The sequence below is a fragment of the Hippichthys cyanospilos genome, chromosome 13 (genome assembly GCF_059441005.1).
Source record: "Hippichthys cyanospilos isolate Australia breed blue-spotted pipefish chromosome 13, RoL_Hcya_1.0, whole genome shotgun sequence".
NCBI lineage: Eukaryota > Metazoa > Chordata > Actinopteri > Syngnathiformes > Syngnathidae > Hippichthys > Hippichthys cyanospilos.
This window is the reverse complement of record NC_142381.1, coordinates 9,858,910-9,879,969: the sequence shown is the minus strand read 5'-3', so window position 1 is coordinate 9,879,969 and position 21,060 is coordinate 9,858,910. Positions and strand designations below refer to the sequence as shown.

Below are 21,060 nucleotides of genomic sequence, written 5' to 3'. Positions count from 1 at the left end.
GGCTAATTGAGTTTACAGCAAACAAAGACATATTGCAATTATCACATTAAAATGTAATTATTGTCATGAAAGAAGTTTCATTTGTTTTCCATAAATGTCTTTGTTTCTATCTCAAGTAAAGTACACGACAGAATAAATATGGACTTCCTTTGTCCGTTTGTATAATTTAGAACTCAACTAAACAAAAACTTTGACAACTTCTAAATTACAAAAATATGTTATTGTCGATTTACAAACACATTTCAGCACCACGAACAGCTGCAAACATGTATAGGCATACATCCCATAAAACAATGAACAATCAACATATGGAGGGAGAACAGCTAATTTTTTGACTCACCAAGGTTGACATCTGTGAACAAAGTTCTGACATCTGCTTCTTCTCCTGCGGAACATCAGCATCAACTCCATCCACGCTAACTAAACTTTGACTCATGGCTTGCATATTCTTCATGTCACTTTTTCTAGAGTCAGTGGTCCTGCACACCTCGTAATTGTACACGTGAGGAAGGGTGCCAGTCCCCGTTCCCAAAGTATCCGAGTATCGTGGTGGGTAATATGGAATGACGGGCAGGTTAGAGTGGTAGAGGACGCGAGACTGTCTCCACCTGTACACTTTGACCGATATGATAAGCAGCAGGCAGGTGATGAAGAGGAAGGAGACCACAGCAAGAGCCAAGACTAAGTAAAAAGTCAGTTTCTCATTGTAATCCTTGTCGTGCACACTCAAGTCGGTGAACTCTGACATCACTTCCGGGAAGCTGTCTGCCACCGCCACGTTGACAATGACTGTAGCTGAACGAGAGGGAAGCCCGTTGTCCTCCACGACAACAGTCAGTCTTTGTTTGACAGCATCTTTATCAGTCACTTGGCGAACAGTTCGGATTTCTCCATTATGAAGGCCAACTTCAAAAAGTGCCCTGTCTGTGGTCTTATGCACTTTATAGGAGAGCCAGGCATTCTGGCCAGAGTCCACATCCACCGCCACCACTTTAGTCACCAGGTAGCCCACATCTGCCGATCGAGGCACCATTTCGGCCAACACCGAGCCGCCCGTCTGGACTGGGTACAGCACCTGAGGGGCGTTGTCGTTCTGGTCCACAATCTGGATGCGGACGCTCACGTTGCTGCTAAGGGGAGGAGAGCCTCCATCTTGTGCTCTGACGCGGAAGCGGAACTCTTTTAACTGCTCATAGTCAAACGAACGCACTGAATGGATGATTCCACTTTCTGCACTAACAGACAAATATGAGGAGACTGGCACTCCATTAACTGACGAGTCCTCCAGGATGTAGGACAGACGAGCATTCTGATTGGAGTCAGCATCACTTGCTTTTATGGTAAAAATAGAAAGACCCGGCGTGTTGTTTTCAACAATATATGTCTCATATGAACTTCTCTCAAACACTGGCGCGTTGTCATTCACATCTGCGATGTGTAAAGTGATTCTGACGCTGCTGGAGAGGGAGGGCACGCCCTCATCAGAGCACGTCACTGTGATATTATAGTCGCTTGACCTCTCTCTGTCTAGTTCGTTATCTGTGACTAAACTGAAGAAATTATTTTTTGACATTTTCAGACCAAACGGGATGTTTTCATTGATAAAACAATTCACTTTACCATTTTCTCCTGAATCTAAATCTTTCGTATTCATCATTGTAACAACAGTATTGATTTCAGCATCCTCTGATATCACGTTTGTTTTTGACATAATATTAATAATGGGCTTGTTGTCGTTTATATCTTGAACATCAATCATTAATTTAGAAGAATCCGTCAGTCCTCCATCATCACTCGCAAGTAAATTAATTTGAAAATGTCTCGACTTCTCAAAATCTATATTTCCAATCAATGAAACCTGACCATTTTCCTTATTTATGTCAAATATATTTCTAACGTTATCAAGTGTGTTTGTTATTGAATAAGATATTTTAGCGTTCAAATCTTCATCTGCATCAGAGGCAGAAACAGTAGCGACAACTGTTCCTAAAAGTGAATTCTCTGATACAATAGCCTTGTATGTGGGCTGTGTAAAAACGGGGGCATTATCATTAGCGTCCAAGACTGTAATACGAATCAACATCGTTCCGGACATCTGCGGCTCGCCTCCGTCTACTGCCGTTAACACGAGAGACATTTTCTCCGCTTTCTCCCTGTCTAATGGCTGTTGTAAAATCATCTCAACATTTTTATTTACATCTTTTGTATTTTGTAACTTGAGAGAAAAATGACCTGCTTGTTTTAATTCATAATTTTGAAGGTCGTTCATTCCAACGTCAAGATCCACAGCCCTTTCCAAGACAAATTTTGCTCCGACTGATGTTGACTCGCTTATTTTGAATTTCATCTCATTTTTTTCAAAGCTTGGCGCATTATCATTTATGTCTGTAATCTGCACAGTTACGCTATAAAATTCCATCGGGTTTTCTAAAATAATTTCTAAATGAAGAGCACAAAGCACGGTGTGCGCACATAAAGCCTCTCTGTCGATCCTCTCTTTCACAAGGAGGACTCCTTTCTCTCGGCTCAGCTCAATGTATTCTTCATTGTTCGCGGAATAGATCTTGGCCTTGCCAGAAATTAAACGTTTAACTTCTAATCCCAAATCTTGTGCTATATTTCCAACTAACGATCCTTTTGGCATTTCTTCTGGAACAGAATAGCTGGCCTGGCAGTTCACTGCGTCGAAGGCGAAGAAAGACACAAACAGCAGTACTTGCCCATTCATTGTTCTTTCAGTTCTCCCCGGCTGAGGTCCAATCAAAGAATATCCCACTCAAACAAGCCTCCTCGAGATCTAATGTCGAATATAATCCACTCCTAATCGATACAATTCGTTTCCAGGTCCAAAGAGCATATTATAAATTTGAAAAGCACGCGAAATGATCCCTTCTCCTCCCGTTGCGCTCTTTCTCTGTGTTGTGTCAACGTTTCATGGAGGTGCATCTCCAATCCGCCTCACTCATCAACTTTTTGGTCTACAGCGTCCCTAAGAGTCCATACTGCAACACTGCAGGATGCAACATGACTTCTCTTTCGCCACAACATGTCAAACGTGTTGAGGGGTATATTACTGAATTCATACTTTGAACAACGCGTAATGTAGGGATACTATATGATAAAATGATGCAAGAAGCTGGTGAGTCTTTTTTTTTTCATTTTACCTCAACGTGACACGCAGGACAAAGATGTTTTGATAACGCAAAACAAAGCTACTGCCTCTCACCGACTACACACAATTATGACTGAAATAATATATCACAGTCCCTCTATGAGACATAAAATAAAAAATAAACTATTGGCACAGCTAATATTCTATTTGGAGAGCAAAAGAAAGCTCCGTTTTTTATGCAACCTTTTCACGCAACTCTAGACTTGACCCTTTTTGGGGAAAAGCTTGATTGTGTATTGAATGATCTTACTTGAAGGAATATAATTAAATGCTATTTCTGATTGAATTTTTTCATGACGCACCAGCACAGTGATCAAATGAACACTTGTTGTTAACGTTCCTTTGAAACGAGATCTTAATGGGCAATAATTTAAGAAAATTAAAACAAGTGTGAATTTAAAATTATCAATGTTAAATTAAAAATGTACAATACTCCTGTACGTGTGTGTTGGGCAGATTATTTTACTACGAATATTTAATTCAAAAATAAGTTTTTTTTTTTTTTTTTTACAACAACTGCTCATCAAACATGCCAGTGTGCAGTTCTTATTAATGTTGCAGGGTCACAGGCATATTCTACTCAATTATCAGTGAACGTTATTTCATACAAATTGCACATTGAAATATCTCAATTGTGATCCAAACCATACAGTTCTGATGGAAACAATCCATCAGCAAATGTTTAATAAAAAGAGCAGCACGGTATATTTTTTACGTAGTGGATAAAATATAGCTTGATAAAATATAGTTAATCAGGTCAGCTAAATAATTTCACCCGAAAACACGTCAAAAAAAACTTTCCATCAAATCTAAACTGTCCATTCAAGTGGAAATGAATTATTCGACTAGTTGTCAAATACTCAACGGCAACAGGGTTGAAGAACTGAACGGTAAGCTGTCCATGGTTCTGAATCTCCTCCTTAGGTCAAAAGCATCAAGCAGTGGGGAAACTCAAGTACAACGTTGTACTTGAATTTCGCTACTGATTGATGCTTTTGACCTGAGGTGGAGTGCATTGCACTCTCGCTTTGAAAATGATCTCTGATTGAAGTTATGATGAAAAGTGACAAATAAAAAACGAAGAAAGAAGAGCCATAACGTAAAAATGTTGTAAACTAACCTCTATGGGAGAGCCAGGTTCATCCAGGATGTTCTTCTCATTGTGTTTCTGCATGGTTGCTGTGAAACTGGGGTCGATGGCCATTAAGTTGTGGGTTGTGTGTCTGTCCATTTTACAGTCACTTTTTCTGGAGTCAGTGGTCCTGCAAACCTCATAATTGTACACCTGTGGGAGAGTCCCAGTCCCCAAAGTATCCGAGTAACGTGGCGGATAATACGGAATGACAGGCAGGTTGGAATGGTATAGGACGCGAGACTGTCTCCACCTGTACACTTTGACTGATATGATGAGCAGCAAGCAGATAATAAAGAGGAATGAGACCACAGCCAAAGCCAAGACCAAGTAAAAAGTAAGCTGTTCGTTGTACTCCTTGTCGTGTGTGCTCAAGTCCGTGAACTCTGCCATGATTTCCGGGAAGCTGTCAGCCACCGCCACATTGACAACGACTGTAGCTGAACGAGAAGGCTGCCCGTTGTCTTCAACCACAACAGTCAGTCTTTGTTTAACAGCATCTTTATCAGTCACTTGGCGGACAGTTCGAATTTCTCCATTGTGGAGGCCCACTTCAAACAGCGCCCTGTCTGTGGCTTTGTGCACTTTATAGGAGAGCCAGGCGTTCTGGCCAGAGTCCACATCCACCGCTACCACCTTTGTCACCAGGTAGCCCACGTCTGCCGACCGAGGCACCATTTCAGCCAGAACAGAACCGCCCGTCTGGACTGGGTACAGCACCTGAGGGGCGTTGTCGTTCTGGTCCTGAATGAGGATGCGAACGCTCACGTTGCTGCTAAGAGGAGGGGAGCCTCCATCCTTTGCCCTGACGCGGAAGTGGAACTCTTTCAGTTGCTCATAGTCAAAGGACCGTACTGAATGAATGACTCCACTCTCAGCACTAACAGACACATATGAGGAGACTGGCACTCCATTAAGTGAGGAGTCCTCCAAGATATAAGAAATACGAGCATTCTGGCTCCAGTCAGCATCACTGGCTTTCACCGTGAATATAGAGAGACCCGGTGCGTTGTTTTCTACAATGGAAGCCTCATAGGAGCTTCTCTCAAAGACAGGTGCGTTGTCATTTACGTCTGATATTTGTAAGGTGAGAGTGACGCTGCTCGAAAGGGAGGGCACGCCCTCATCAGAGCAGGTCACTGTGATATTGTACTCACCTGATCGCTCTCTATCTAATTCACTATCAGTCACTAAGGTATAAAAATGATTTTTTGAAATTTTCAAAACAAATGGGATATTTTCATTGACAATACAATTAACATTCCCATTTTCCCCTGAATCAATATCTTCTGTGTTGATTATAGTAACAACAGTATTGATTTTAGCATCCTCTGATATTACGTTGGATTTGGACATAATGTTTATTACGGGAATGTTGTCATTTATATCTTGTACATCAATAATTAACTTAGAAAAATCTGTGAGTCCCCCGCCGTCACTTGCAAGTAAGTTTATTTGAAAATGTCTAGATTTTTCAAAATCAATATTTCCAATTAACGATACCTCTCCATTTTCTTTATTTATTTCAAATATGTTTTTCATATTTCCTACTATATTTTTAATTGAATATGATATTTTGCTGTTTGAGCCTTGGTCTTCATCAGATGCAGAAACTGTTGCCACTGTTGTTCCTACAGGTGAATTTTCAGTCACAGTAGCCTTGTATGTGTGCTGTGTAAAAGCGGGGGCATTATCATTAGCATCTAATACTATAATAAGAATCAACATCGTTCCTGACATCCGCGGATCTCCTCCATCCTCTGCAGTTAACACGAGAGACATCTTCTCCTCTTTCTCTCTGTCTAAAGGTTTCTGTAAAACCATCTCCACGTTTGTATTTCCATCTGCGTTATTTTGAAGACTAACACTAAAATGATCCGATGGTTTTAATTCGTATTTATTGATTGAGTTGATTCCGACATCAAGATCTATAGCCCTTTCTAAACCAAATTTTGTTCCGATGGTTGCAGATTCGCTTATTTTAAAAGTCATCTCATTAATTTCAAAAGCAGGTGCGTTATCGTTTGTGTCTGTAATCTGTACGGCGACGCTGTAAAATTCCATTGGATTTTCCAAAATAATTTCTAAATGTAATGCACAAAGCGCCGTGTGTGCGCAAAGAGCCTCTCTGTCGATCCTTTCTTTAACAAGGAGGACTCCTTTCTCTCTGCTCAGCTCGATATAGTTATCATTGTTCCTCGAATATATTTTTGCTTTGCCAGAAATCAGACGTTTTAATTCTAAACCCAAATCTTGTGCAATGTTGCCCACTAAAGATCCTCTTGGCATTTCTTCTGGAATCGAATAGCTGGCCTGGCAGTTCACTGCGTCGAGGGCGAATAGACACACAAACAGCAGTACTTGCCCATTCATTGTTCTTTCCCGTTTTCCAAAATGGAACTCCATTCGACATATATTCCACCTGAGTAAGTCTCTTTTATAGTTGATGTCGAAAACAATCCACTCTTGAATCGAAGTTAAAAAAATCTGGTCTAAATATGTATATTTAAAAAAAAAATCACAAGCACGTCATACGATCCGCTGTCCTCTCATTCTGTTCTCTGTGTTGTGTCAACGTTTCATGGAAGCGCAGCTCCGAGCTGCCTCCCTCATCAACTTATTGGTCTACAGCGTCCCTAAGAGTCCATATTGTAACACTGCATGGAGCACGCATGGAGCACGCTGAACACTTTACCGTCACACATCCGTACTGCCTCAAAGAATGAATACAAATTTACTGGCATAAGTCATTCTTTGAAAATTATAATAATGCAAAAATAAATAAAATAAAATAAATACAAGTCATCTAGTTGTTGCAATTTTGCATGGGTACGGAGAAAAACATGAACGGTGGCATAGATTATTTTGAAAGAGAACATAAATATTTATTTATGTTCTTGTCAGCAAGCAATAACTCTCCATTGTGTGTGTGTGTGAAAGTGTGTGCATATATATGTCTGTGTGAGTGTATGTATTAAAGTTGTGTTTTAAAATTCAACTAAGCAAAAAATGAGTCTCAATGCTAAACTCTCCATGGTGCTGAATGAAATGGAATAAGGATGTATTTTCTTTAATATTTTAAAACGTCAGGTGGAAGTAATAATATGATTGTAGACCTTGTAAATACTATGAACAATAAACAGGAGGATCAACCCACTATGGATAAAAAAGGATCGACTTAACTCAATATTTGGATAAAATTGCACCAACGTTTTTGATATGTACATATCAACCTCAAAATATTTAAAATGAGCTGATGTTAATTGAGACAATTAGACGAATAAACAATCGAACTCTACAGTAAAATGTTGCAAACTAACCTCGAGAGGAGAATCAGGTTCATCCAGGATGTTCTTTTCACTGTGTAGTTTCTGCATTGTTGCTGTAAAACTGGGGTCGATTGCCATTATGTTGTGACTTGCTGCTTTATCCAATTTGCAGTCATTTTTTCTAGAGTCAGTGGTCCTGCAAACCTCATAATTGTACACGTGCGGAAGGGTTCCAGTCGCCAAAGTATCTGAGTACCGTGGAGGATAATAAGGAATCACGGGCAGGCTGGAGTGGTACAGGACACGAGATTGTCTCCACCTGTACACTTTGACCGATATGATGAGCACCAAGCAGGTGATGAAGAGGAAAGAGACAACAGCAAGACCCAAGACTAAATAAAATGTCAACTGGTCATTGTACTCCTGGTCGTGCACATTCAAGTCGGTGAAATCTGACATCACTTCCGGGAAGCTGTCGGCCACCGCCACGTTGACAATGACTGTAGCTGAACGAGAGGGATGCCCGTTGTCTTCCACCACAACAGTCAGTCTTTGTTTAACAGCATCTTTATCAGTCACTTGGCGGACAGTTCGGATTTCTCCATTGTGGAGGCCCACTTCAAACAGCGCTCTGTCTGTGGCTTTGTGCACTTTATAGGAGAGCCAGGCGTTCTGGCCAGAATCCACATCCACCGCCACAACTTTGGTCACCAGGTAGCCCACATCTGCCGAACGAGGCACCATTTCGGCCAGAACAGAACCACCCGTCTGGACTGGGTACAGCACCTGAGGGGCGTTGTCGTTCTGGTCCTGGATCAGTATGTGAACACTCGCGTTTCTGCTGAGAGGTGGCGAGCCTCCATCTTGAGCCCTGACCACCAAATCCAATTGTTTGATTTGCTCATAATCAAATGATCGAACTGAACTTATTACGCCAGTTTCAGAATTTAAAGACACAAAAGTAGAAACCGAACTGCCAAATGTCTGTGTGTCCTCCAAAAGATAAGATATTTTTGCATTTTGACTCCAATCAGCATCTCGAGCATTGACAGCAAAAATCGATAACCCTGGAGAATTATTCTCTGCAACATAAGCGTTATACGTGTTTTTATCAAATACAGGTGCATTGTCATTCACGTCTGAAATTTTAAGTTGTAAATTAGTTGAACTAGAAAGAGGAGGCGTTCCCAGATCAGTGGCTCTTATTGTTATGTTATATTCTGTGATAGATTCTCTATCAAAAAAATTATCCGAAATCAAATTATAATAATTTGGTAGCGACATCTCCAATTTAAATGGAAGTTTTCTGTCAATTGAACATTTAACTTCTCCGTTTCTGTCAGAATCAACATCTTTTATGTTCAGAATTGCAATTGTTGTACCAAGGGGGGAATCTTCAGACAAAGGGCTTGAAAACGACATTATATTAATGACTGGAGCATTGTCATTCATGTCAACTACATGAAAAATAACTTTACTGGTCCCCGTCAGCCCACCTTGATCCTTTGCTTCTACTCTCACTTCATATTTTCTGTTCTTCTCATAGTCTATTTGACCAGACACATAAATTGTACCAGTGTTTTCATCAATACGAAACACATCAGCTGCATTTCCTTTCATTTTAGATAAACTGTAAGTTATTAGTCCATTTGAATCACTGTCTGCATCGGTCGCATTTACAGTGACGAGGCTAGTTCCTTTAATTGCGTTTTCTACTATAGTGGCTTTGTATTCTGACTGATTAAACATTGGTTGGTTGTCATTTACATCTAACACATTAATGTTTAAATTTACACTGCCAGACTTCTGTGGTGTTCCTCCATCGAGTGCAATTAATTTTAAGGACAAGCTGGGATGTCGCTCTCTATCTAAAGCTTTTTGGAGCACCATTTCAACGTATTTACTGCCATCTGGATTCGCATGTTGTTTTAATAAAAAATGATCGTTGGATGACAAAATGTAATTTTGTAACGCGTTTTGCCCCACATCCTGATCCTCTGCACTCGGCAGAGGAAACTGCACTCCAATGACAGCTGATTCACTTATTTCAAACACGAGAGCTGTATCTGTATTTGGGAATATGGGAGCGTGATCATTTATATCTAAAACCTCAACAATTACTCTGTGCATTTCCAACGGGTTTTCTAATATGATCTCAAAGCTGAAGCTACATGGCGTCACATCTCCACAAAGCTGCTCTCGGTCTATTCTGTCACTGACGACCAGCAGCCCTTTGTCTCTCTTCAGCTCCGTGTACTGGATATTTTCCCCAGTCACGATGCGTGCCCGCCCAGAAACGAATCTTTTCACGTCCAAACCAAGATCGTGTGCCACATTTCCAATCACGGATCCTTTCTTCATCTCCTCCGGAATAGAATAACGGATTTGACCACCAACCGCAACCAAACGAAGCAGAAAAATGACCGCTCCTATCCGCCGTCGCCATCCATAAAACAACCTCCATTTTGCGCTTGAGAAAAGAAGAGGTACTTGATAATCCATAATGGCAAAAAAAAGCGCGTTCGTATATCCTCGTAAATCCTTTTGTTGCTGAAGAACTCAACGCTTAAATAACTGTAATGCACAGAGCGTTGCTTTTGCTTGCTCTCGCCGCCAACAAAAGATCGAAAATCACTTCAGTGCCTCTTTAATAGAAGTGCCAGACGAGGACACTATATCCAAGCCAACAGCGTCTCTTAGAGTCGAAAACGTGTAAGAACGGGTGCACTGCACATGCAGCAAGAAAAGGTGACACGTTTATAAAGTTGAAAGCAAACTACAACCCCTCCAACATGTGTGTAAAAGATGAACAACAAATAATATAACCATATGATTACGTCCTTACAAAGTTTGCTATTTACATATATGGCAGTTCAAGATTTCGTATATTAACATAGAAAAATAAGAAGTTATAAATGAATATCAATATAAAAACATGGGCTTGATTATTAATCAGAATTTGTCAATGCCAGTATTCATTTTGAAAGGTAATTCATCTTGTAAAATTTGTAACATTGATTATTAGGTTTTGGCTTCAACGGCGTGTTAATTAACTTATTAGAAAGCACATTCAACACCATGAACAGTGAGTGACATTTCATTCAACACCATGGACAGTGACATTAAAGTAAAACTAAAACCATTTGAAAAGAAAAATATAGTAATTTACATGTAAACAAATGATGATTTAACAACTTTTTTTAAAAATAACAATAAGATGATGAAGGTAATTGTATTGTTCTTCATTCGTCATCCATGAACATCTCATAAATTCAATATATATATATATATATATATATATATATATATATATATATATATATATATATATGCTTCATACAGGCCACTTTTGATACACATGCAACCCGCAAATGGGCAAAATATAGAAAACAAATAAACAAGTTTGTGCCTCTCTTCCGGTGGGTAGAGAAAAGAAACACAAGTCCACGTGTGGACTTTCGTTATGAGACTTCTATTTTTAGCAGTATAATTTTGTCTAGTTGTCTTATTCCTCATAAAAGCCCAATTTTGTGACGTTATTTTTTTATGTATTATATCTATTATTGTTTTTTTCATTTTTGTTATTCAATTCATCTTTATTTACCATTATTTATGAATCATAATTTCCCTGCATGTTGACATACACTGCAAAATTAATCATTTTGGTTTGCATGTTTAAAATCACGTGCACTCACGGGCTGGATTTACAAAAACATTTGCTGTATAAATGGAAGCTGTGATGCGGTGAGCTTCTACATGGTTCCATTCATCCATCCATCCATCCACTCATCCATTCATTTATCCTCCCTAGGGACCCTGGCTTACTGGTGTCTATCTCTACTGTGTACAGAGTGTAAGGGGATACCCTGGACTTCTGGACGGACAGTTGCAGGGATCACAGGGACAGACAACCATTCATGCAAGTTGAATAGATGTTGACTTGAGAAAACAAAAAAAAAAAAAAAAAAAAAAAATGGTGAAATAATATAGACTCACCATGGTTGAAATCTGAGAAAAGTGTCCAGGCATCTCCTTACTCACATTGGGCGTGTCAGCTCCATCCACACTCACTAAAGTCTGACTCATGGCTTGCATGTTCTTCATGTCACTTTTTCTGGAGTCAGTGGTCCTGCACACCTCATAATTGTACACGTGTGGGAGGGTACCTGTTCCTAAAGTATCCGAGTATCGTGGTGGATAATACGGAATGACGGGCAGGTTGGAATGGTACAGGACACGAGACTGTCTCCATCTGTACACTTTCACCGATATGATGAGCACCAAGCAGGTGACGAAGAGAAAGGAAACCACAGCCAAAGCCAAGACTAAATAAAAAGTCAACTGGTCATTGTACTCCTTGTCGTGCGTGCTCAAATCAGTGAACTCTGCCATGACTTCCGGGAAGCTGTCGGCCACCGCCACGTTGACAATGACTGTCGCTGAACGAGAAGGCTGCCCGTTGTCCTCCACCACAACAGTCAGTCTCTGTTTGACAGCATCTTTATCAGTCACTTGGCGGACAGTTCGGATTTCTCCATTGTGGAGGCCCACTTCAAACAGCGCCCTGTCTGTGGCTTTGTGCACTTTGTAGGAGAGCCAGGCGTTCTGGCCAGAGTCCATATCCACAGCCACCACTTTAGTCACCAGGTAGCCCACATCTGCCGATCGAGGCACCATTTCGGCCAGAACCGACCCCCCCGTCTGGACCGGGTACAGCACCTGAGGGGCGTTGTCGTTCTGGTCCTGGATTAGAATGCGAACGCTCACGTTGCTGCTGAGGGGAATTGAGCCTCCATCTTGTGCTTTGATTACCAAGTCCAGTTGTTTAATTTGCTCATAATCAAATGATCGAAGAGCACTTATGACACCAGTTTCAGAATTTAAAGACACGAAAGTTGATACTGGGCTTCCAGTTATCCGTGTGTCTTCCAAAAGATAGGATATTCTCGCATTTAGATTCCAGTCAGCATCTCGAGCAGTAACAGAAAATATGGAACCGCCGGGAGTATTATTTTCTGCAATATAAGCAGAATATATGGTTTTATCAAATAAGGGTGCATTGTCATTCACGTCAGATAAGTGAAGATGTAAATGTGTTGAATTAGAAAGAGGAGGTGTTCCAAGATCAGTGGCTGTAATTGTTATGTCATACTCTGGGACAGATTCTCTATCAAAATATTGATCTGAAATCAAATTGTAGTAATGTGTTAAAGACATCTCCAGTTTAAAAGGAAGTTTTCCATTTATGGAACATTTAATTTGCCCATATCTATCAGAATCTACATCTTTTATGTGAAAAACGGCAACTGTTGTACCAGGGGGTGCATCCTCAGGCAATGGGCTCAAAAACGACATGATAGTAATCACTGGAGCATTGTCATTCATGTCTATAATATCAATGATAACTTTACTGGTCCCAGTCAGGCCTCCTTGATCTTTTGCTTCCACCCTGATTTCATATTTTCTGTCTTTCTCGTAGTCTAACTGACCAGACACGTAAATGCTGCCAGTGTTTCCATCAATACTAAATACACCCACTACACCTCCTTTCATGTTAGACAGACTATAAAAAATGTGTCCATTTGAATCATTGTCAGCGTCTGTTGCATTAACTGTAATAACACGAGTTCCTTTCACTGTATTTTCCATAACTGTAGCCATATATGTTGATTGGTTGAATATTGGTTCGTTATCGTTTGCATCCAAAACATTAATTTCTATATTTACAGTACCAGATTTCTCTGGTGTTCCTCCATCAAGTGCAATTAATTTTAAAGCCAAATGGGGGTGTTGCTCTCTGTCTAAAGGTTTTTGTAGCACCATTTCAACATGTTTACTGCCATCCGGATTAGCATGCTGCTTTAGTATGAAATGATCGTTTGTTGACAAAATATAATTTTGCAATGCATTTTTCCCAACGTCTTGATCCTCTGCACTTTGCAGAGGGAAGCGCACTCCAACTGCAGCAGATTCACTTATTTCAAAGAGAAGAGCTTTTCCTTTATTTGAAAAGACGGGGGCATGATCATTTATATCCAAAACCTCAACAATTATCCCGTGCAGTTCTATAGGATTTTCTAGAATAATCTCGAAGCTGAAGCTGCATGGCGTCACATCTCCACAAAGCTGCTCTCGGTCTATTCTGTCACTGACGACCAGCAGCCCTTTGTCTGTCTTCAGCTCCGTGTACTGAATGCTTTCACCAGTCACGATGCGCGCCCGCCCAGAAACGAATCTCTTCACGTCCAAACCGAGATCTCGTGCCACATTTCCAATCACAGATCCCTTCTTCATCTCCTCCGGAATAGAGTAACGAATCTGGCCACCTACCGTGGTAACCAAACACAGCAGAAACATGAGCGTTCCTATCTGTCGTCTCCATCGATAAAACAACCTCCATTTTGTGAATGAGAAAGAGCGATGTCCGTGATAATCCATGATGACAATCATTATTAACATGCAATGCGATGTCCTTGTAACTCCTAAATGAATAGTTCTCTTCTCATATCATTTCATAACATGTAGGCAAATAATCGACAGGAGGGGATAGTTCGTTCCTTCTCTCTCGCCACAAACAAAAGAGTGAAAACCTCCTCCGGTGCTTTAATAAGGAAGTATGACGACAACGCAGGAATATTCATACACAAGCCAACAGCGTCTCTTAAAGTCGAACGTGTGTAATAACATGTGCTACACAGCAGGAAAAAAAGGACAGACTAGACGGTGAAAGAGAATTACAATGTTGTATGTGAAAAATTATTTAGCCCAGGATCTAAAACTGGTTTTAAATATAGAATCGACAATTCTAATGATTTTGTAAACAAGTGACACACTTTAAAATGATGTTACAGGCGCAGTGTATTTACTATTATTACTGTTATTATTAGCATGTATTATTATTATTATCATTATTAAACAAGTGACACACTTTAAAATGATGTTACAGGTGCAGTGTATTTACTATTATTACTGTTATTATTAGCATGTATTATTATTATTATTATTATTATTATTATTATTATTATTGTTAGCAGTGGGAACAGTAGCATTAGTAATATTAAAGACGGTTTTCCCCTTTTACTTAATATAAAAAAATATTAATACAGTATTAAAAAATAATATTTTGCCTGTTTTTACCATTGTATTAGTTTAGTTAAAACTATTTGCTGTGGGTACTATTCATTTATTGTTGGAAAATGCACAACTCATTTCTGTTTATTTTTATTTTTACTTAACTTTTTCATTGTGCACATTTTACCATTCTACCAAGACGCTCAGCATTCTGGCTCATTAATGATCCAGTTTGACTTATTCTCCTTGAACTGTACGCGTTAATACCTCCAGTGTACCCAACACGTTGTTCTAACAGAGCAGTACTGCAAAATATTGTGGAGCTGAAGTATTCAGGCTTGAGGAAAAAAATAGCACCAAGGACAGCGACACAGCAGCATTAGGCTTGGGATACCACGGACACATATGCCAAATTTTTAAAAAAGTAAAAACTGCAGTTTTTGGCAAACGATCCTTTAAATGTTAACTATTAACTCATAAAGCACAAAGTACATCAATTTATTACCGCCTCACATAGTTTATTTCTGAGAGAAAGATAACTAAATTGACCTTGTTCAAGAAAGATATGAATTGCATCGGAGCAGCGGAAATTAATTCAAATCTCCCACTCAAAGTAAAGAATTCAATCACATACAAAACCATATAGAATGATGAAATACTGATTGACTCACCAAGGTTGACATCTGTGAAAGGTTTCCTGACATATCCTTGTTCACATGCGGCGTGTCAGCATCAGCTCCATCCACACTCACTAAACTTTGACTCATTACTTGCATATTCTTCATGTTACTTTTTCTGGAGTCTGTGGTCTTGCACACCTCGTAATTGTACACATGCGGGAGAGTACTTGTCCCCAAAGTATCCGAGTAGCGAGGCGGATAATATGGAATGACAGGCAGGTTGGAGTGGTACAGGACGCGAGACTGTCTCCACCTGTACACTTTGACGGATATGATCAGCAATAAACATGTGATGAAGAGGAAGGAGACCACAGCCAAAGCCAGAACTAAGTAAAAAGTCAGCTGGTCATTGTACTCCTTATCGTGCACGCTCAAGTCGGCGAACTCTGACATCACTTCCGGGAAGTTGTCGGCCACTACCACATTGACAATGACTGTAGCCGAGCGAGAAGGCAGTCCGTTGTCCTCCACCACCACAGTCAGTCTTTGTTTGACAGCATCTTTATCAGTCACTTGACGGAAAGTTCGGATTTCTCCATTGTGAAGCCCCACTTCAAACAGAGCCCTCTCTGTGGCTTTATGCACTTTATAGGAGAGCCAGGCGTTTTGTCCAGAGTCCACATCCACTGCCACCACTTTAGTAACCAGGTAGCCAACATCTGCTGAACGAGGCACCATTTCGGCCAGAACCGACCCGCCTGTCTGCACTGGGTACAGTACTTGAGGGGCGTTGTCGTTCTGGTCCACAATAAGGATGCGAACGCTCACGTTGGTGTTGAGAGGAGGGGAGCCTCCATCTTGTGCCCTGACGCAGAAGTGGAACTCTTTGAGTTGCTCATAGTCAAAGGAACGCACTGCGTGAATGACTCCACTTTCAGCACTAACGGATACAAATGACGAGACTGGTACTCCATTAACCGAGGAGTCCTCAAGGATGTAAGAAAGACGAGCATTCTGATTCCAGTCAGCATCGCTGGCTTTCACGGTGAAAACAGAGAGTCCTGGTGGATTGTTTTCTACAATAGAGGCTTCATATGAGCTCCTCTCAAAGACAGGCGCGTTGTCATTCACATCTGAGATGTGTAAGGTGAGGGAGACGCTGCTGGACAGGGAGGGCACGCCTTCATCAGAGCACGTCACCGTGATATTATATTCACGTGACCTCTCTCTGTCTAGTTCACTGTCTGTCACTAAAGTGTAAAAACTATTTGTTGACGTTTTTAAAATAAATGGTATGTTTTCGTTTATAAAGCAATCAACATTTCCGTTTTCTCCAGAGTCTTTGTCTTCTGTGTTTATCATAGTAACAACTGTATTGAGCTCTGCATTTTCTGAAATAACATTTGATTTTGACATGATGCTGATTTTTGGCTCATTGTCATTGATGTCTTGCACGTCAACAATAATTTTGCATGAATCCGTGAGGCCGCCCTCATCACTTGCTAGTATATTTATTTGATAATTTCGAGAATGTTCAAAATCAATATTTCCACTTAACGTCACTTCCCCTGTATCCTTATTAATCTGAAACATTTTTCTTATTTCATCAAGCGCATCGCTTATAGAATATTTTATTTTGCCGTTGGACCCGTGGTCTGCATCAGAGGCAGAAACAATGGCCACAATTGTTCCTAAAGGTGAATTCTCAGTAACAACTGCTTTGTATGCTGATTGTGTAAAAACAGGAGCATTATCATTAACGTCTAACACTGTAATAAGAATCAACATAGTTCCGGACATCTGCGGCTCTCCTCCATCCACAGCTGTTAAAATCAGAGACATCTGCTCCTCTTTCTCTCTGTCTAACGGCTTCTTTAAAACCATCTCAACGTTTTTATTTCCATCCACGTCAGTGAGCACCTTAAGCGCAAAATGATCAGATGGTTTTAATTCATAATTATTAACGCCATTCTTGCCAACATCAAGATCAACGGCCTTTTCTAAAACAAATTTTGCTCCAATGATTGCCGACTCGCTTATTTTGAAAGCCATTTCGCCCCTGTTAAATGTTGGTGCATTATCATTAATGTCTGTAATTTGAACTGTAATGCTGTAAAACTGCATGGGGTTCTCTAAAATAATTTGAAAATGTAAAGCACAAGGCGTCGTCCGTCGGCACAGAGTCTCCCTGTCGATACGTTCTTTCAACAGAATGACTCCTCTCTCCCTGTTCAACTCCACGTAATGGTCGCCATCTCGGTTATATATGCGCGCTTTGCCGTCCAGCATACGTTGGGTCTGCAAACCTAAATCATGAGCTAGGTTTCCAACGAGCGATCCTTTGGGCATCTCTTCCGGAATGGAGTAACTGACCTGCCCGAACACAGGATTATAGGAGAGAGAAATAATAAAAAGCAGCACTTGCCTTGCCATTGTTCTATATTCGAAAATTTCCTCGCAAAATTCCGAGTGTGTTCATCCCATCAAAATAAATCCTGTTAGATGGCAGTCATGAATCACTCTTCTTTATATCTAAATAATAAAAATGGCAATCCTGACGGTGTGATTTGTTCTTTTTCAAACACGCAATGGCTCCACTGCTTGTTCTTTGTCAGTGTCTTCCTCTAATATGTGGGAATAACATGGGTGGTTGCAGCACAAAAAGCGTCTAGCTGCGAGGGTGCGTGACGCTTTGTGGTCTACAGCGGCCCTAAGAGTTCACTCAACTAAACTGCAGCTCAGCGCCATTTAGACTAATCATGAGCCAAGGAAGCTCCTGAAGTGTCACTTTAGTACTCCGAAATATCAACAATGATAATATATACGTTTTAGATGGATGGAAAAATAAATAAATACATAAATAAATAAACAAATAAATAAATAAATTAGTAAATACGATTTTGCACCCCAAGAATGCCACAACAATGGATCAGATTCAATATCAACATAGTAATTTCCAAGCAGAAACACCTATAACCACAAACACTCTGTTACACAAACAAAACAAATATGCTAATAAAACAAATTTCAAATGTCATTCACTCAGAACAACTGACACATAGGAGGAAAGCGATCCAGTATTATATTTGGTCTAAAATGGGCCAGTGTAAAATTTTGTTTGACCGAAATAATCTTAAATCTGTGCCTATAAATACAAGTTTGGACATATAGGATGCAGTTTTGCTCAGTTAACGTTTGTCAGTTCAGCTGCTTGAAGCTCCTTCTAAACCTAAAGCATTGTGCAACCTTGAGTAAGCCGAACAGACCTTTATAAGCTAAAAATATGATCAGATTTCTCAAGTAGGAAAATTGTTAAAAACGTTTCTACCAAATGACACAAAAAAGTTATACTGTAGTGAGGATGATTGGTGGAAAAAAAGAAAAGGTAAAGTGTAAAGACCAATCTGTAATCAAATACATATTTAATGAGGGCCAAATGTTTAAAGTTGTTAAAATATTGTCTTCATTTTGATGTCACGTGAATTTAAACAAAATGTAACAGATTTAATTTTGAATGCAGTGACACAAGCACTATTTTCATTATTTTTAAACATTTTCAGACTGGCCAGCCAAAATGTGAAACAAAGAAGATCTGAATTGAGCTCTTACACCAATATATTTGAGTGTCAAAAAAAGTATTTAAAAACAATTGTCTTGCAATTTTGTTCATGATTTGAATCACACTTCTTCTATTGTTAACTGAGTTAATTTACTAAAATAAGCAGCGCAATAAATTCACACCTTCCGGAAAAAAAGACATGCTCATGTCACCTTGTGCACAAAATGAGAGGACTATCAAGACGGTCTTTCTAATAGTAAATATCAATGAAAATCCCCCACTGGGAGCAATGGCAAGCATCACATAAAAAAAAAATAAAAACAGAAAGAATGATTAATTTTAACTCACCAATGTTGACATCTGAGAAATGTTTCCTGACAGCTCCTTGTTAACATGGGACATGTCAGCATCAGCTCCATCCACACTCACTAAACTTTGACTCATGGCTTGCATATTCTTCACGTCACTTTTCCTTGAGTCAGTGGTCCTGCACACCTCGTAATTGTACACGTGCGGGAGGGTACCTGTCCCCAAAGTATCCGAGTACCGTGGTGGGTAATAAGGAATGACAGGCAGGTTGGATTGGTACAGGACGCGAGACTGTCTCCATCTGTACACTTTGACTGATATGATGAGCAGCAAGCAGGTGATGAAGAGGAAGGAGACTACAGCCAAAGCCAAGACTAAGTAAAAAGTCAGCTGTTCATTGTACTCCTTGTCGTGTGTGCTCAAGTCTGTGAACTCTGCCATGATTTCCGGGAAGCTGTCCGCCACCGCCACGTTGACAATGACTGTCGCTGAACGAGAGGGTTGCCCGTTGTCCTCCACCACAACAGTCAGTCTTTGTTTGACAGCATCTTTATCAGTCACTTGGCGGACAGTTCGGATTTCTCCATTGTGGAGACCCACTTCAAACAGAGCCCTGTCTGTGGCTCTGTGCACTTTGTAGGACAGCCAAGCGTTCTGGCCTGAGTCTACATCCACCGCAACAACTTTCGTCACCAGGTAGCCCACATCTGCCGATCGAGGCACCATTTCGGCCAGAACAGAACCACCCGTCTGGACTGGGTACAGCACCTGAGGGGCGTTGTCGTTCTGGTCCTGGATCAGAATGCGAACGCTCACGTTGCTGCTTAGGGGAGGGGAGCCTCCATCTTGCGCTTTGACTACCAAGTCTAGTTGTTTAATTTGCTCATAATCAAATGAGCGAACTGCACTGATAACGCCATTTTCAGAATTTAACGACACAAACGTTGAAACCGGACTCCCACTTATGTGAGTGTCCTCTAAAAGATAAGAAATTCTTGCATTTTGATTCCAATCAGCATCTTGAGCAGTGACAGCAAATATGGAAAAGCCAGGAGAGTTATTTTCTCCGACATAAGCCAAATACATATTTTTATTAAATATAGGCGCATTGTCATTGATGTCTGATATTTTAAGATGCAACTTTGTCGTACTAGAGAGAGGAGGTGTTCCAAGATCCATTGCTTTAATTGTTATGTTATACTCGGAGACAGATTCTCTGTCAAAATATTGTTCGGAAATCAAATTATAATAATTTGTAAGAGATGGCTCAATTTTAAATGGAAGCTTGCCATCAATTGAACATTGTATTTCTCCATTTCTGTCAGAATCTAGATCTTTTATGTTCAGAATTGCAATTGTTGTACCGGGAGGCGAGTCCTCAGATATGGTACTTGAAAAGGATTTTATGTTAATTACCGGAGCATTGTCATTAATGTCAATGACATCAAATATAACTTTACTGGTTCCAATTCGTCCGCCTTGATCCTTTGCTTCCACCCTCACTTCATACTTTCTGTCCTTCTCAAAGTCGATTTGACCAGATACGTAAATCGTCCCAGTGTTCTCGTCAATAAGAAATATATTTGCTGCGCTTCCTTTCATTATAGACAAACTGTACGTGATGAGTCCATTTGAACCACTGTCACGGTCTGTAGCATTTACAGTCATAATACTGGTTCCTTTTATTGTGTTTTCTGTTACTGTTGCCTTATACATTGACTGGTTAAAAATTGGTTCGTTATCGTTTACATCTAACACATTTATGATTATATTAGCAGTGGCAGATCTCTGTGGTGTTCCTCCATCAACTGCAAATAATTTTAAAGACAGGCGGGGAATTTGCTCTCTGTCTAAAGATTTCTGTAGCACCATTTCAATGTTTTTACTACCATCTGCACTTTCATGCTGATTTAGTATAAAGTTATCAT

General features: G+C 40.2%; 1 protein-coding gene across 28 annotated transcripts in view; it reads right to left on the bottom strand.

The window, feature by feature from the left end:
- The window catches only part of LOC148413763 (protocadherin gamma-C5-like), a 216,405-nt gene that overhangs the window by 79,520 nt on the left and 115,825 nt on the right, over nt 1–21,060 (bottom strand). The window contains exon 1 of one of the 28 annotated variants that reach the window (XM_088431332.1): nt 15,316–18,023. The exons of 20 other annotated variants lie outside the window; for them this stretch is intronic. In XM_088431332.1, coding sequence (XP_088287458.1) covers nt 15,316–17,697 — 2,382 coding nt within the window. In that variant the 5' untranslated portion in view covers nt 17,698–18,023. Of the gene's footprint in view, nt 1–340; nt 3,003–4,292; nt 6,975–7,624; nt 10,333–11,569; nt 14,165–15,315; nt 18,024–21,060 lie in introns of those variants that run through there. 7 more of the 28 variants (XM_088431298.1, XM_088431313.1, XM_088431301.1 and 4 more) reach the window with 7 other exon arrangements.